Here is a 19080-nt window from a genome sequence, read left to right as displayed (position 1 = left end):
AAAGGAGGAAAAAAAAAAAAAAAAAAAAAAGACAAGCACTCAGGACCCTGAGTCTATCTGTTGTTCCTCTTTTCTGGGAAGTCTGCTGTTCCTGAAGGCCACAGGAAACAGCACAGCCTGAAACAGGTCTCTCTACATCCCTAAAAGAGGGAAGCCTGTTAGGGATGGAAGTTGGGGAAATGGTACAAGAGATATAGTGGATAGTATGAAAGAAAAATGTCACATAGTGATACATAATAAATGTTAATAAGAATATTGAGCATACATTTTCCAGGTTTTCTGTAATCCACCAACCCTTTCAAATCTCATTCTTGTCCAAACTTCTAAATATTTTGGATAGGTTGGAAAAAATAATGCATCATCTATATTATATTTTTGTGATTTTATTTTATTTTAGAATTCTGTGTAAATTAATAATGAAATGGAGGGTTCTAAAATCAGAAAATTACACAAAATGTGATCAGAGATTTGAAAAGCATATTTTTGCTTGAGATGTAGAAATATTGAGTTCAGCCTTCTTTCCATCAGATCTTAAAGAAAATCGCCATTTACATTACAACAGAACTCATTCAGTTTCTGATGATACAGATCACTGTATTTTGTTACACAGATGTGACAAATAGAATTACAGCTGCTCTTTATTTGATCTTCTAAAGAGACAAAGATGTGCGAGGATGCTGTCTGCTCCCTTTTTGCCACCATGTCATCTGTTGTTTGGGAAGGAGTCCTAATTTGCAGCAGATACAAAACTATTTGTCGTGTTGCAGGTTTGCCAAAAATAAATGAAACCATTAATTACTACATTTTTTGAGCAGCTGTTAATAGATTGGGATAAGAAAACTGTACATTAGACTACTGGTTAATTACAAGAACTATAATTGTTTAATATGGCTTTTGTGGAATGAAATTACTGTACCAGAAGATGTGAACTGTCTATTTTTAGACACTGTACAGGAAAATGAACACATAGCTTTGTATCAGTATATCTAAGAATTGATATATTTTATACAATAATTACTCACTGTTGTCATCCTACACATTTATTTATATTCCCAACAAACGTATATTAAACTGGAGTTAAGATTGAATATATATCCATAATTAAAGTATAAAAAATTAGAGATGTTGTAGTAATTCAGATACAATCCACTACAAATACAGGAAATTGAGAATTAAGATTAAACTTAAAAGGTGTATGTTAAGATAGAAACAGATAGCTAAAGCATTCAGACAATCTTAACTCTTCTTTTAGTGACATTAATAATCTTAATATGGTTATTGCATATACATAATAGTGTTTCTAGTTGCAGATTAAATTAAAATGATTTTTAAAGACACTACCTTTTTCCTCATGGTGTCACCCTCAAAGAGCAATGGCATACTATCAATGGCTACCACTTTCTCTGTGGCAGCTAGGATTCAGTCTAATGGAGAAAAATAGAAGATTGCGGCTGTTTTGAAAAAGAACAGTTTTTCATGGAATTCTCTGTAGTAGAACATTATTTGTCAGGCACTGCAGTAAAAAAGACTTTCAGTTAAAAAGAGTAATAGTAAAAAATGAACTTTAATCCCTTTTTTAAAAACCTTGGAATATAGGCCACATATAATATTTCAAGAAGTTTTAACTATACGGAAACTTTGAACAGTCTCTGTTCTTCCATTAATAAGATAGCATGAGAAATAAAAATAATCTGATATTGGATGCTTAATTTCTTAAAGAACATATTTTTAATTAATTGTAACTCATAAACTAATTAATGGATGTGATTGGGCACAGAATAATTTTCTAGGGTTTTACCAAGTGAACATGCTGTCATTTGGGGGAAGATACACTGTATTCTTTATATATAAGAAAGTGGTTAAATTCTTGCTTTGAGTGTAAAACTCAGTTGAGCTTTAACTGTGGATTTCCACGGGGCTCCTCAGTACTACTGCTTTAGCCGTATCGAGCATTTTACCGTGATCTACACAAATAGCGGGAGGTGCTGAGCAGTTTTGAAAATCTGACCCTTAAAGTCTGAACAAAACTCACTTGTGCTGAGGAGGGCTAGTCAAGACCCTCCACACCATTTAACTATTGTCTAGGAGCTGTGCTGGGAAACTTGAGCAAATGTCCACATAGGAGTTCCTGCTAATCACCTACACACCACAGAAAGGGTGTCGATGCCTGCCCCGCACCAGCACCAAACACAAGGATGGAGGCTAGCCATAGGATTCATGTCAATGCAGTTCCAGTGGCCCCAACACCATGTACAACTGACATGCGTGTACACACCCATCAGAGATGTTAAGTACATACTTGGACAGCTAACCCCTCACACCACTATGCCTACACTCTAATTTTAGCATGCCAGCTCATTCAGAACTAGTGGGGATATGTCTCCTCAAGCTGGGAATTACACCCCCAGCACAAAGTGTAGCTATACCTTTGATGTAATGGAAATTCATGTTAAGAATGTTGGCACAATATCCCTTTTCCTGGTTAGAGCAAAAGGGTTTGTTTGCCTAGGAATTTCTGAAACAGCAGGAGACCATTATCCTGTAACAACATTCTACTTCAATAACATAATCTCTTTGCTAACTGCATTTCACAGATACTTAAATATGAACCATATCCATCTTTTTTTAATTGTTACTTGACATAAAAATCATAATACACGTTATGTTTAGAATTCTGTAATCTAAAATCAGTTGAGTGAACTCTCTTGATCATAGAATATATCTTCTCATTCTTCACTTCTAAAAACAAATTAAGTTAGGTTTTTCTTCATAGCTATTATAATACCCTTTTATGGACATTTTAAGAGTCATTCTTTCAACATGACTTTTTCATTACAAATCATACCAAGTCCTCTGTCTCAGCAGGTGACAGAATTGTAGACACAGGAGTTTCCCATGATGAAAAGTACAAAATGGTGGTATTTATTTGTGAGGAAAGCTATAGTCTTGAATGATCTGTTTTAATTTTGTTAAAACAGAATTTTTCTTTCCTAGCGCTCTTTGTTGACTTGTTTGTGCACCAGGATATTGGTTTGGATTTGCCTTTGTCTAATTCATATACTTTTGATCAATTCCAACTAATGTCCAATTATATTACACTAAATTAACATAATTCAACAGATGTTGATATTTAAATGTTTTCTGGCATTCACGTCTTGGACAGCTGTCTTAGAGCTTGGGGAAAAGGGAAATGTTTAGAGTTAAATGCTGAACATATGCTTAAATTACTAATTAGAAAGAAGAAAAAACAATGCATTATCCTTTCTGAGGACAGTAAACCTCTAATACGGATTTCTTGTTAAAGACTTCTAGTTCACAGTTAAAGTCCATTGGTCTCTGGAGTTTGGGTGGTGTGGCATATACTGTGGAATTGGACTTGATTTCCATTTGGATTTGCTGAACATGATGCCAATAGAGACTTTCTTCATTCCGGTGAACTTGAATTAAGTCTCAGAAGTGCTGGGAAAAGACAATGTGAAGACAAGTGTTAGAGTACCGTAGGTGGTAATGAGAGAGTCCACTGACAAGAAATATTAATATTTTCCCATTTGTAGTTCAATTGTGCTAATACTCCATTAAAACGAATGTCACTCTTACGTTTAAAGTTGCATTCTGAACAGATTGGCTTGATATGAAAGGAGTTTGACATAGAACAATGTTCTATCACATCTTTTTAACATTTAATAAAAAGAAAAAAAGTGCATCGTTTTTGATGGTTAATGTAATAGTCTTCACACTGGTAGAGGCAGATGCTGCAATCTGTATTATGGTGGTGATGTCATTCTTATAACCAAGTCTGAGGGAAAAGCTTCAGAGCTTGTAAGTGAGTAGCTAGATCTAGGGTGGAATTCTGATTACATCTGAACAGTGTTTTTGTTATTGTTTAAGTGATAACACTTGGAAGGTATCCTCCCATCCTTGTAAGAGTTAGAAATGAATGTTCTATATTTATATATAGTACATATAATTTACTATAAAGAGAATGAGGAGTACTTGTGGCACCTTAGAGACTAACAAATTTATTTGGGTATAAGCATTCGTGGGCTAGGACCACTTCATCAAATGCATGGGGTGGAAAATACAGGAGCAGGTATAAATACATGAACAGATATGCGTTGCCTTACCAAGTGTAAGGTCAGTCTAACAAGATAATTCAAAAGTTATTTTTCCTCCCATGGTATCCTGCCGTTAATTGAAGTGGTAATGAGAGTGACCCATTTCAGACAGGTTTCAGAGTATGTAGATGTAAATACAAAATTATTTTGACAATTTCTTTTTATTAATAATTGAATAAGATTGCTATTAAGGTTCCTTCCCCACTCTGAACTTTAGGGTACAGCTGTGGGGACCTGCATGGACACTTCTAAGCTTAATTACTAGCTTAGATCTGGTATCGCTGCCACCACCCCCAAGTACCCCCTTTTTCCCCGGGTAGTCTTGAGGAATTTCACCAATTCTCTGGTGAACACAGATCCAAACCCCTTAGATCTTAAAACAAGGAGAAATTAACCATCCCCCTTCCTTTCCCCCCACCAATCCCTGGTGAGTCCAGATCCAATCCCTTTGGATCTAAAAAAGAAGGAAAAATCAATTGGTAATTAAGAAAAAAGGCTTTTAATTAAAGAAAAGAAAGGTAAAAGAAACCCCTCTGGGAGAGATTAGCATACCAGCTACTCTCACAGACAACAGATTCAAAACACAGAGGATGTTCCCCTGGCACAAATTTAGTTACACAAAAAAAATACTCAAATACCCAATTTGATTCTACCTCAATTTGCATAAGACAGGCTACAAAGAAATAAACATAAACCTATTTATTCCTTTCTAAAACTTACTACTCTGATCAGAGGCTGGTTCCTTGATCTTTTTCACTCTGGCTGAAACTGAAACTCCTAAACAAAGGAAAACTTCCCTCCTTCCTTTTGAAACGTCTTGTTCCCCCATTGGTTCCTGGTAGGTGTTAGCTAGGCTAGGTGAACTTTTAAACCCTTTACAGGTAAAAGAGGCATTAACCCTTAACAATCTGTTTATGACAATTGCTATAGACACTTTTGGTAAATTTTGCAGACAATCCTAATTACAGCAGCAAGACTCTAGTCAAGAGGCTGCACATCTTACTAGTAACACGTACACTCTTTTTAGTTGTTTATAACTATATATGGAGTTTCTGAAAATTAGCATCAGAGGCTGCAGCCCAGGAATGATATATTTTTTTATTATTATTATTATTATTATTTTAGGACTGTCAATTAATTGCAGTTAACTCATGAGATTAAATAAAAAAAAATCACAGTAAAAAAAATAGTGATTAATCTCAGTTTAATTGCACTGTTAAACAATAGCTTACCAATTGAAATTTATAAAATATATTGGATATTTTTCTACATTTACAAATATATTTAGTTCAATTACAGCACAGAATACAAAGTGTACAGTGCTCACTGTATATTATTATTACAAATATTTGCACTGTAAAAATTCACCTCCAAGTACCGTAGTGCAATCTCTTTATCACGAAAGCAAAACGTACAAATGTAGATTTTTTTTGTTACATAACTGCACTCAAAAAATAAAACAATATAAAACTTTAGTGCCTACAAGTCCATTCAGTCCTACTTCTTGTGCAGCCAATCACTAAGAGAAACAAGTTTGTTTACATTTATGAGAGATAATGCCTCCTTCTTATTTACAATGTCAGTGAGACATTGTATAATGTCACTGAAAGTGAGAACAGACGTTCACATGACATTTTGTAGTCAGCTTTGCAAAGTATTTACGTGCCAGATATGCTAAATATTTGTATGCCCCTTCAAGTTTCGGCCACCGTTCCAGAAGACATGCTTCCATGCTGACGATGCTTGCTTAAAAAAAAAAAGTGTTAATTAAATTTGTCTCGGAAGATGACCCAGCATGTCGTTCGTTTTAAGAACACTTTCACTGCAGATTTGACAAAACGCAAAGAAGGTATCAATGTGAGATTTCTAAAGATAGCGGCGGCACTCAACCCAAGATATAAGAATCTCAAGTGCCTTCCAAAATCTGATCAGGACAGGATGTGGAGCATGCTTTCAGAAGTCTTAAAAGAGCAGCACTGATTCGGAAACTACAGAACCCAAAACACCAAATATGATGATCAACATTCTTCTGGTGACATCTGACTCATCATGATGAAAATGAACATGCATTGGTCTGCACTGCTTTGGATGATTATTGAACAGAACCCATCATCAGCATGTACACATCCTCTGAAATGATGGTTGAAGCATGAAGGGACATAATCTTTAGTGCATCTCACACACAAATATGTTGCAACGCCGGCTACAACAGTGCCATGAGAACGCCTGTTCTCACTTTCAGGTGACATTGTCAACAAGAAGTTGGCAGCATTATCTCCTGCAAAAGCAAGCAAACGTGTTTGTCTGAGGCCTGGTCTGCACTGGGCTGAGGGAATCGATCTAAGTTACGCAACTTCACATAGATAGACTTACTATGGTGAGTCGACTGTTGCCACTTCCCCATTGACTCCACCTGCGCCTCTGGCAACGGTGGAGTACAGGAGTTGACAGGAGAGCGCTCTGAGGTTGATTTATTGCATCTAAACTAGACATGATAAATCGACCCCCGCTGAATCGATCGCTGCTCACCAATCTGATGGGTAGTGTAGTCGTACCCTCAGTGATTGGCTGAACAAGAAGTAGGACTGAGTGGATTTGTAGGCTCTAAAGTTTTACATTGTTTTATTTTTGAATGCAGTTGTTTTTTTGTACATAACTCTACATTCGTAAGTTCAACTTTCATGATAGAGATTGTGCTACAGTACTGTGCTGTATTAAGTCAACTGAAAAATACTATTTTTTATTTTTTAGTGCAAATATTTATAATAAAAATAAATATAAAGTAAGCATTGTACACTTTGTATTCTGTGTTGTAATTGAAATCAATATGCTGGAAAATGTGGAAAACATCCAAAATATTTATATAAATGGTAGTTTATTATTTAACAGCACGATTAATCATGATTAATTTTTTTAATCGCTTGACTGTCCTAATTTTTTTGTCTTTGATTTTGACTTTAGGATTTAGGTAATAAAAATACAAAAGCAAACACAGCTGGTGCACCTTATTTTTGCATTTAAAATTGCATCAATTCTTCTAATTCCATGTGGTAAGCAATTTGTTCATAAGGCCTACTTTTTCTTGGTATTTTGGTTTTAAAATATTGATTTTCAAACTGGCTACCATATGCTACAGATATCTGCAATATATTTTTTCAAGGAATTTTGCTATTGGTGGCACATTATACTAAATATTTAATTTTATGGTAGATGAAAATGGCTGAGTTGCCTTTTAATAATACACCTCTACCCCGATATAACTCTGTCCTTGGGAGCCAAAAAATCTTACCGCATTATAGGTGAAACTGTGTTATATCGAACTTGCTTTGATCCGCCAAAGTGTGCAGGCCCCCTCCACCCCCCACCCCCGCCAGAGCACTGCTTTACCACGTTATATCCAAATTTATGTTAAATCAGGTTGCATTATATCGGGGTGGAGGTGTATATATTCTGATAAAACAGTATCTGCCTATAGCAAAATTAATGTGAATTTAAAAACACTGACCTTACTTAATATATATTTACCCGGTATATATATTAGACTGTTTCATTCAAGAATGCTTAATGTATTTGTCTGCTACCTAGTTCTTTGTTAACTCCGGGCACTGGAATATAGAGTTCTTCAAATTCACCATACATTCAGTCTGGCTCCTGCACATTTCCACTGATCAAAGCCAGTGCATATAAGCCATATTCCCCATAGCAATAGGTTCTGATATGAGTGATTAGATGATATTCATAAATATGTTTATTGAAGCCGTAATCAAAATCTCCATGCACATGGTCATCAAAGCCTGATCCCTTACTTCACACCATCCGTGTCAGTTTTTACTGGTTCCATAAAAAATGAAATTAAATATCTAATCTCTGTCATTCTCCCCTTCAGTATGTTTGGATAGATGTGGCTGTAAAGGAAAAACCCGTCCCCTCATCTATAGCCTGAGTGAAAGGAGCTAAATACCCCCCAAAATCAACTGTTGGAAACGGGGGGAACAAATTGCTTGAGAACAAAGCACCTGTCAGAGTGACATCAGTAGAAATTAGCTGGTACTCTGGCACTTCTTGCTGACACTGACTGTCCAAATCACTGCCACGAATGCTACATAGCTTTTTATGACAAACAACAAAATAGATTTCAGACATTGATTTGACCTAAAGTTAGACAAATCCAATCATACTGGGTGACATCTATCTCAAATATTCCTAACAAAGTGATACAGAGGCGTGTTGTTTTTTTAAAGAGAAACCTATACAATAATACTATCGGGTGAGGTCCAAATTTTCCATCTTTACGGAAAAAATTTTGATCATTCTTATTTGTCTTTGTCTACAGAAGCACTCTTGTCACAGCCATGAGCTATGCACTTAGCAATACTGCACTCGCAGTATCCTGCTATATGAAACGTGTATGGATGGGGCATGGGGGCAGAAAAAACCCTACATACTAGATTTCTGAGACAGCCCTGCAGTAATTAGTATATCAATCACTTGCTTTTCAAATGGAGACCAGGCAGCCAAATGCATGGGATTGGAGCACAGCCAGCAGTACCCCTTTGCATCTTAAAAAACTAACTTTAAATCTTGCTTTCCTAAGGTTGTGTCTACACTGCCACTTTCAGTGCTAAAACTTTAGTCGTTCATGGGTGTGAAAAACACCCGCCTAAGTGACAAATGTTTTAGCACTGAAAAGCACCAAGATAGACCGTGCTTTATCACCAGGAGCCGCACTCCTGGCAGTAAAGCTACTACCCGGCGATAAAACATGTGTACACTGCCCATGTCACAGCACTGCCGTGACTGTGCTGCAACATGGGCAGTGTAGACATAACCTAAGGAGAGTGCTTTAAGATGTGTGGCGCGCTTGTCACATACTGGACAGTTACAGTTCACATCTTGGGAAAGTGGGAGATGCATGTTCTGACTTCAGTCAATTGATATTATTTAGTGTTATAAACTTTGGGTTGTTTTTTCTCTCTTCCCTTAAATATCTATATAACGATTTTTCTTCTACTTTCCACAGAGAAGCACTCCCAAATCATGCAGGTTAGATCAAGGCAGACCCTATCAGTAACAATGACAGTTACCCTTCTGTTGGACAGACTGACATCCTCTAAATGATTGGAAAAAGTCATAGAACAAAGGAACTATAAAAATTGGTACAATAGCTCTGTGCCACAAGGAAAAAAGGGGTTGAAATTTAGGAGTGAACCCTTTCTAATGAACCTGTTTACCACTGCTTTGCATATATATTGCTTTGCAGCATACATCTCTTGCATTTTGTAGTACCATATTGTGAAGGTGCCATAACTGTACCATACTTAGTTGTGTTGAGATGTGCATTTGAGGCAGGATTATACCTCTTTATGTATGAGTAATATTATGTACTGTCCCCAAACTTGCAGTGCTAACTAGCTGGTGGATAATTTCTTGTAAAATGTTACAGTTCTATTGGGATATTATTTTTAGAAAATGTTCCCTAATACTAGAAGGTGATTGCATGGAAGGTGGTGACTTTGCATAAGCATCCAAACTTTTGGAAGCTTAATCAAATTGAATCACTGAAACTTGTGTTGATCCCCCTACCTTACTTAGATGACAAGAAACTTAGAAATACCTACATGACATTGTGTAATGCTGTATACTGCTAAAGTGCTCAAATTGTGGTGCATGGTCCTCAGGTAGGTGATGAAGCAGTTGCTAGCAGTCTGTGGAGAACACAGACACCTAAAAATACATTTAAATAGTGTCCAGTTTTCCATATAAGCAGTTGCTAATCGCCACAGAGTTACATCGTCAACTGGAGGAGGCAGTCTATGCAACTTCCAGTTGGAGGAGGAGATGTGGTCCAGAAAGCAACCTCTAAAGTAAAATGTGGGCCACACTGTGTTTTTTAAAAAAAAAAAAAAAATTGTTGAGATCTTTTACTACGCAGTTATTACATTAAGGACACTAGAATAATGAGACAATGTGGTCAGGCTGTGCTCTTGTTCAAGAAAAATGGTCAAAATCATCCATCTTCATTTTGAGTCATTTTATTGGCTTTCTTATGTAATATGTATTTATGAATCCAAATTCAGAATTGCTCTGCTGGTTTTAGACATTCTCCATTATCTTACTTCTCCCTGTTGTTCTGACCACTGCTCCCCATACTCCCTTCCTCATACTACACATCTGGACTCCTTTCTGTGACATGTCATAGTTGAGGAAAGAGGTTACTCATAAATCTCCTTTATCTTATGAGCTCTTTCCATACTTCTCTTCCAAGCCTCTGGGTCACTCTTTCAATCTCATCTTGAAACCATTCTGTAGTTTGAAAACTAAAATTATTAGAGTAGAAATCAAACTTGTAGATCACCACCAGCAATGTCCAAACATGCCACCTAATGGCATAATTACATTGTCTATTTAAGAAATTGTTGTCAAACCATTTCAAGCTTCAAGTGAGTTGCAATCATCACGTCGTCATGTCTCCACTCTCACCCACTCTTTTGAAATTGGACAAAGGATCTAAAGTCCTTAGATCCTTTTAAAATTCAAACCAGTTGACTCAGCCTTACTAAAATCTGTTTCTAAAGAGCTTCAGTTAGTAATTGATCAAGCCTAGCACTAGCTACAGCATCCAATGATATAATTAAAGAGTTCTACAGCCATCTGCAGGAACTCAGTGATACTGTGCTAGGATAGATGTTGCTGTTTACAAAGTATTTCAAGGCCCAAGCTGGGCGAAAGTGGTGTTAATCAGTATATAATGGACTGACAAGTATTGGGTGATATCAGTTCATTAAATTATGCTGTGAAAATTAGTTTTAAAGTGTTATTTCAACATCATTGTAGCATACAACATAATCTATGCTTTCCAGATCAGCTACACAGAAATCCAATACGTAAGAATGTTTTTGAACAAAACATGAAAACTCTTCCACTCTTACCTCTGTCAGCAACTGCTACTTTCAAAGTTCAAGTTATGTATAAAATTCAGTAAACCAGGGATCTCCATCATGTACAGATAATATGTGCCAAGTTACAGAGGTACAAAATGTAAATGCAAAATGCAAATGGCTTGATGTTTTGCTGAAGTGTAAACAGAAGTCCAAACAAACTGTGGGGAGGAAATGAGGTGTGCATGTATTAACATTGCAATTAATTGTGTAATTATAACACATCAAGAATAGTAAATAATATTGATATCAAAGCATTACAGCTTGTGAGGAAAGCAAAAACTTCTAAAAGTAGGGTGACCAGATAGCAACTGTGAAAAAACGGGATGGGGGTGGGTGGTAATAGGCGTCTATATAAGAAAAAGTCCCAGAAAACGGGACTGTCCCTATAAAAATGGGACGTCTGGTCACCCTGCCTAAAAGCAAGATGACACTGGAGTAAAGTAACCAACGGGGATGTTGGAGCAATGAGTAGACCTGTAAAATAAATACATAAGTAAATGTGTTTTTTGTATTGCAGTAGTGCCCAAAAGCCCCTAATTGGAATCAGGGTCTTAGAAAACATACTTGCACATATGAATACAACTGCTATACAAACTTAATTCTCACCACACACCTTTGTGAAGTAGCTATGGAATAATTCCTACTTCCAGAGTAGTAGGGATGAAAATTAATTGTTTTTGGAGGAGTACTGTTTTTTACATATGGAAAAATGGCAGAGTGGTTAGTGATTTCTCCACATCCACACAGCAAGTCATAGGGGAGAACTATGGTATTCAGTCCACTGCACTACACTGCTTTTTAATGACTGAAATGAATACTAAATATAGAGTGAAATTCTAATTCCATCTGAATGTTAATAGCAAAGGCGGTGATAATACCTGGGAGCATCATAAACCCTTAAAAGTAGGAAAAGAAGAGGTTAAACAAGTAAAAATCTGTTTCTTTTCTTTTTGTTTTTGTTTTTATATAAAATATAATCATTTCACAAAATAATGTATATAGAGAGAAATACATGCACAGAGTGGAAGTGGCATATAAAGGTCTGTTTTCTGTATCCATGGTCCATGAAAGTGGACGGCCTCTTTCAAAGAAGGCTGGATATGGATTGAAATGTCAACATAAAACCGAAGGCTTTTTGCGCAGGAAAGGGTGGTGCTAATGACCGGTAAGATCCAATTAGCTCAAACTCTGACTTGAGCTGCTGTTTGGAAGCCGAACATTCATAGTTGCAGAGGAGAAATAGCTCATTAAAAATATTGTATTACCAAGAATACTGTGGTGATAGAAAATAAGTTTATATGGCAAAAGTGTGGATGGAATGGTTTCTGTCTGGGGAATTTAAAAGATGTATCATTTAGACATATTTCCCGGAATAATTATCTACAGAAAAAAATGGGAAGGCAGACTGCCGGAATGGAGGGGGGAAGGTAAAGAAAATTAGATAGCACTGAACAGTGGAATAGCCATGAACACTGGTGACTCGTGTTAGAAATGGCTGTCTCCACATTAATGAGGACAGCAGTTTCCGTAGTGTAACTTTTTTTTAAGTAATATACATGGTTTTTGGTGTGTTGTCTTGTGCTATAGTACCACTACCACCTTTTCCCTGGAAATACTGTATACTGGAGGAAACAGAATAAAAGCTGGCAGTAGATTTTTCCATTCCTTTTTTGTTTAATATGTCGAGGCATGATAATAACAACAATGAAAATCTTGGCCTACTAGTGTAAGTTCACACCAGTCTGGCTTATGCAGCCTTTTTACTTCCCTCTGACACAACTTTACCGCTGTTATGACACTTGCAGGCTTGCTCCACTGTTGTGCAGCTGATGCCCTGTCCATGCTTATATTTTTCTTGTTGACAGTGAGTGTTCTTGCCAAACGCCAGGGACCGTAGTCACATCTGTTTGTCTCCCAAGCTTGTCTGAGGCTGCTTGGGAACACTTTTTATCCAGAGGGCAGCTTTAACTAGGCCTAATACTCTGAAAAGCCTCTATTTGTAAATGCATACAATGAGGCGACAAGTTCCTGTTGTGTTTCCTTTAAAATTATTCCATTTGACGCTGCTTGCTCCAGTCCCTGTCATCAGCACATCAAAAACCAAGTTTTCAGGCAAGGTGGTCTTAACAAGTTTTTATTTTTTCCCTAGTAAAATGCCTAGTTTCCCACCAGAGCACTATTTATAAATAATAGCTTGTAGCAAGCTATAGATAAATAGAGAGAAATCAGGCAAGTAGCTTTCTTCCTATTTGTAATCCTTGCTTTTGTGCTTTAATGTTAAGAAGCATATTGTTGAACCCCGAGCCACACTGTGAGGGTCAGAGTTCTTTCTACGTCTACAATTTAGAAATGTAATATACATGAGCCAATGTTTATGTTTATAGCCACAGTGTAAGAGCTTGCTTACTCTAAACCATATCTTTGAGATTAGGAACAGTTCTTTGTCCATTGCTCTTTAAAATATAGCCTTTTGTCTTCCTGCGATTCAATCAACAATTCATGTAAAAGGTAGTTGTAATCCCCTGTGGAAATAAATGCAGTGTTTGAAATTAATCTAGTTTTAGTCAAAGGTATAATATTATTAGCCTCATAATGGACTGTGAATTTGAAAAAGTGTAATTGTTGCTTTAACAATTTCTTAAGAATATTGGTTAGTTTCTAGCATACAGAAACCTCTAGCTTTCCCTCAAAACCATAGGAAAGAAATAACCACTCTCACCTTGGCTAGTGATCAAATTATTGTGCTTTGCAAAGACAAATGATTCATTTATGCTGAAGGAACAAGGCTGCCTTTCAGACGTTCATTGATTTTGAATTAAAAAGTAACTGCTGTGTTCTACATGAAGGGTGACAACAATAACAAAGTAGTCCTTACTTAGTGTTATTTGTTGCAACTCCATTGCATGTGCCTGGAGGAAAAGTGGTGGGACCTGAGTACCATAATCTTACTGATCAATAATCTAGATCTCTCAATGCAGTGTAACAGGTAATCAATTCTGGGTAGAATTACTCAAGCACAGCTAGCTCTTACTCCTGTAGCTCAGGTCTTGAGGTTCAATTGGCTGACTTTATTAATTTTTATCTTTCATCCTACTTGCATCCTTGGTTGGTGTGGGTATGGTTTGGTTTGGTTTTTGCTCTCTTTTCCCCCTCTGCATAGGAATGCTGGAGAAAGAGACACAGATTTTGCACTCTACCTAGTATGAGATATGTCCAGGAGACTCTTACAGTCTAAGTCCCTGCAATAATATAATGGGATATGGATTTTGGGAAGAGGGAGCTGGTGATCCGTGTTTAGTATTCATTGGTAATCCTATTTCTGGATTTAAAAAAAAAAAAAAAAAAAACTACAATGAGATATGAAGGTCTTCACATTTTTTATCTGCGTCATATTTGTTTTGAATAAAATGAGGACATATATCAGTTTAGCAGTTAAAACAGTTCCTAATTTTAATATTATCCATTCCTTTATTTTAATTCTGATATTTAGTTTCAGAAAATATATTCTATGAGTGATTTAGTTGTATTATGGATATCAGAGTCAAAATGAGTAATCAAGATAGTAGAAGCCATTCTTGAAGAGACAGTTTTCCCAAGTGTAATATGACTGGACTCATAACCCATTCTCTACATTTTAGCAATTTTTTTTAAAAAAGCACACACACACCATGTTAATGTACTTATTTAAATGGTTACGTTAATAGAATATATAAAACATAAATTAAAACCTGCAAGTTTAATAACAACTTTGTTGAAATAGCTTTTTGAATATTTATTTTGCCTTTATTGACCTTTTCTATACTTTATTTAAATTTCCAGTTTTGACTGTTTTTACATGTACTACCAGTTATGAAAGCAGCAGAGAATCCTGTGGCTCCTTATAGACTAACAGACGTTTGAGCTTTCATGGGTGAATACCCACTTCGTCATACCAGTTATGAAAGATTTGGGGGTTTAAAGAGTCTTACTATAAATGTAGAACTAATTGAAATTTACTGCATGATAGTAGGAGCGGGGGGAAAGGATAGTTTCACTACACTTAGCCTTTAGATTTTAAATTTTTATTTAAATTCAACTTGTGAGACTGTTTCAAGGAAGAAAAGCCCATGTTAAAATAGGAAGTTTAGTTAATCGATACTGAAGTTGTGGCACAATAAATTAATCCGGGATATGCCTTGGAGTATTTTATTTTTTAAATAACCCACTGAAGCCCTTCTATCTGAAATAGCAGTCATTACTACATTTATGTTAAAAAGTGGTTTTGTACCATTAAAGGTTAAACACTATGACCATTTTCAGCCCAGTTTTGTAGTTTTTCTTTTTTTACAACATTATGCAGGAAATCTGAAAATTCTTTTAAATCACATAATTAATGATCTGTTGCACAATTAATAATAGTATAGCTTAAAGAAAGCTTATGTGCAGTAAAGCAAAATTGATAAATCCTAGACTGAACCCAGGCCCCTTGAATGGGAACATATTACTCTTCATTGTCACCAATTTACTAGATTTGTTTCCCACCTTGTGATTTAACAAAATTCACTAAGTTATAATTAAAAGAATCACAATATTTGGACTTGTGTTTTTAGATACTCTATAATGTTTAATACATCTCCATAAATGCCTCTTCTTTTTCCCTTGTCTCCTAATTCTTCACCGAATGATGCAGCTAGCAGTATCTGTGCTGCTCTAAAGGAATGTCAAGTTGCTTATAGCAAAATTACAATACTATTCCATATGCGTTTGAAGAGTTTTCTGTTTCATGTTACCTCAGACATTCTTCTTGTTACCTTAAAAGAAATTGATAATACTTTTCCTGTAATAAATGTCATTCTGACACTAAGGCATTAGTAACCAATTGATAACCTACAACAATATTGTGATCTCTTTAGATAATTAATCTTAGCTATTTTCCTGTCAGGAGAAACAGTGTGTTATGTTGAGCTAGAAAGATTGCCAGTTTTGAAAATTAAAAAGCATTCCTTTTATATTATTCATTCAGGTAACAATTTATGATGCTGTGTTTAGATGCTGAGCGCTTGTCGACAAACATAATTATGTTTCGATATAAACAAGATTGGTGGCTTCAATGTGCAGCTTCATCTTCATTGAGAATGTTTTGATTTAGGTTCAGATTATACAAGCTGTGTATTTATGTGACATTTTTTCCCCCTTTATTAATAGTTTTCTCTGATAATCACTTACAGACAAACAAGTGTACATTTAGGATCATTGTGCATGGGAGACATCAAACGGAGAAGAAAAGCTGCACCCCTGCCAGGACCCACAGGTAACCAATTTTCCTATAACAAAACCCCAAAAGTTAAATCTTTAAAATACAAAGCAGTAGGTCAGCAACACAGTAAAGTACATGATAAATTCAGCCACTCTTGAGATACCTTTAGGCAGGTAATATAATAGTTAGTATTAGAGATTAAGAAATCAACTGACTTTTAATTGTTCTTTAGATGTTTCCAATTTCTCAGCCTTTTCAAACATAGTACTTATTAAAGAAAAGTGATTTGGTTTCCCCATAATGAAAATCTTAAACAAAAGAGATTACTATCCATGTATACTCAACAACACAGGTAGGAAGAGCTAGGGTATTTTTCCAATGAAGAATGTATCTGAAAACATAGAATAAATAGAATGTACTGTACAAGATTTGTTGGACAAATCTCTGAAAGTTTGGAGTCAATTACATGAAAGATATATCTTCAGAATTAGTGCAGCACGTTAAATGGCTAACACCTGCAAGTGCATTTTCAAAGATTTTTATAGATGCGAGGTCACAACCATCACATGCATTTTGCTGATGTTACAGCTGTAAAATGACTTTTTTAATACTTGACTGTGATTTACAGGATTCTCATCAGTTTGTTTATATTAACTATATATATTTAGACTGGTGAGGATGTGGTTGTGCATCTTTGTGTGGGTATCTCTATTAGTCTGTCTTCAAATATTTCACATATTTGGACTGCACATGCTAGTATATATTGCTATTTGTCAGCTTATATTTACAGTACCTTGTATACAGTGTGTACATGCATACAATTCTTTGATTGAAATCTGTCCTAGATATTCTTTAGAATAACCAAATGCTTGCATTCTAGTTGAATGGCCTCCTCAATATTTCAGTGTTTCAAACAGTTACAAAAACAGATCAAGAACAGTCTCAGAAATACTACATCTTAGTGGAAGCAGTATGGAAAAAGAGAATGTCTGGGTCAGGTTCTAAGACTCTGAACATATCTGAAGTGAGCAGGAAAATATTTAACGGTAGAGGAGAGGATAATACAATTATTTCTACAAAGTGATTTTGACTTCACAACTTGCAAGTACTAAAGGAAGTTGTTTTGTACAGAGTTGGTATAAAGTATAGTGAAATTTATTTTATCATACATTTTACTGTGGACTTCCACTGTTCACAAGCTAACTCCCTTGCATAGTTTGCAAAGCCAGTCTATTGATAATGAAGTTAATAAATATTTTTTAAAAGCATTCAGTGTTTCTGATACATAGTGACATCTTCACAATATACAAGACATTTTTTGAAAGGATTTTTGTCTGAAACAGAGAGAGATACAGGGCCTTTTAAAAAAAAAATACAAAATCATAGAAAGAAAAAGAAAAAACCTTGTTTTTGCTACTATTTAACTAGCGTGAATTTATCTTTCTAATTCAAGAAAAGCAGTTCAATTTCCTTCTGTATTAGCTTTTGATAATGTGAAGTGTTTTTCTATGTTGAAAAAAAAACCCACAAAGATTCAAAGAAACCAGTGTAAACTTGGAAAAGCATTTAGTAAATTAAACAATGGTAGCTATGTTCACATAAAAACGTTTCAGGAAATACATGGGTTCCCTACCTCAGTTCACTCCATTACTACTCCTTTTCACAACTAAATTAATTTTAAAACACTGATATTTGTTTTGAATGTTTGATATCATTATTTGAAGAAAGAAAAGGATTTACCTAATGTCATTACATTTCAACAAAGGATTTAGAGTAGGACAAGCTACCATTGTCCTGGTTGGGATTTTTCCCCAGCTGATCTATATAGTTAAAATATAGAAATAAAATGACTGGGATTAGCTAAAAAAAATATGGAAACATTTTTCTTTTAAAAAAAAATTGCACGTACACAGCAATCACAGTGATGTTTGTTTCTGCAAATCAACAGAATGAGTCCACCAGTACTTACTCTGCTTCCTTGTTGAATACAGTAGTGAAAGCTGAAAGAGTGTAAACTTTATCTTGGGATATGATGCACATACTACAAATTAGTAAAGCATGACCTAGTATGTCATCCAGGTAGGTGAGCAGAACAGTTTAGTTCCATAATCCCAATCTGTGTTTCCAGAAGAAAATTGCTTGGATAATGCATTTCCGTAGCAATATGCACAGTATGGTTTATATATTTAGGATAAATAGTACCAAGGAGAATTACTGGTGATTGCTAATTAACTATGGAAATATGTTGTGTGTACTTTTGTGAACAATCGGGTTAGCACCTGCTCCAGTACATACTCTCAGACATGTTACAAGGCTATAGACTATTGTAGCTAGCAGTGTTATTGGGTAAACATTTATTAATTGTGACAAGAACACCCAATTTATTTCAGTACTCTAGCTTATTTACTGCTCTTTCACCTTTGTATTTTATATTGAAAGAAAAAGTAAAATGAATATTGATAGTTAGATATTGATTTCTAAATTTATAGTCTGTTCTCAGCCTTGAGTCAAAGTCACATACCAATAGGTTTGTGTATATTAGTAACAAAGGATGTAGACTTACTCTTACAGCAATGAGAAACTGTTGAAGCAAGAAAGTTTTAACAGCAGTTTTATTGTTTGAAAAATATCATCTCTAAAAGTGAGGTAGAACTGTATTGAAAAGCAGTGAACAAAATAAGAGGAATACTAGTAGATATGGGTGGGATGGGAGTTTCTAGATAGCTGATAGCAAAAACAGTAAAGTCCTATTTTGCATTTTTTGCTATAATAAATTTTCTGTTCTGGC

At 35.5% G+C, this 19080-nt stretch overlaps 1 protein-coding gene across 2 annotated transcripts in view; it reads left to right on the top strand.

The window, feature by feature from the left end:
* GPATCH2 (G-patch domain containing 2) overlaps positions 1-19080 on the top strand; it is a 215551-nt gene that overhangs the window by 155704 nt on the left and 40767 nt on the right. For both annotated transcript variants that reach the window (XM_075064334.1, XM_032786252.2), the window contains exon 9: positions 16264-16346. In XM_075064334.1, the coding sequence (XP_074920435.1) occupies positions 16264-16346 (83 nt within the window). The remainder of the gene's footprint in view (positions 1-16263; positions 16347-19080) is intronic.

Source organism: Chelonoidis abingdonii, chromosome 3 (genome assembly GCF_003597395.2).
Source record: "Chelonoidis abingdonii isolate Lonesome George chromosome 3, CheloAbing_2.0, whole genome shotgun sequence".
Classification (NCBI taxonomy): Eukaryota; Metazoa; Chordata; order Testudines; family Testudinidae; genus Chelonoidis; species Chelonoidis abingdonii.
Note: the sequence above shows the minus strand (reverse complement) of the source record. Positions and strands in the feature narration are given on the sequence as shown.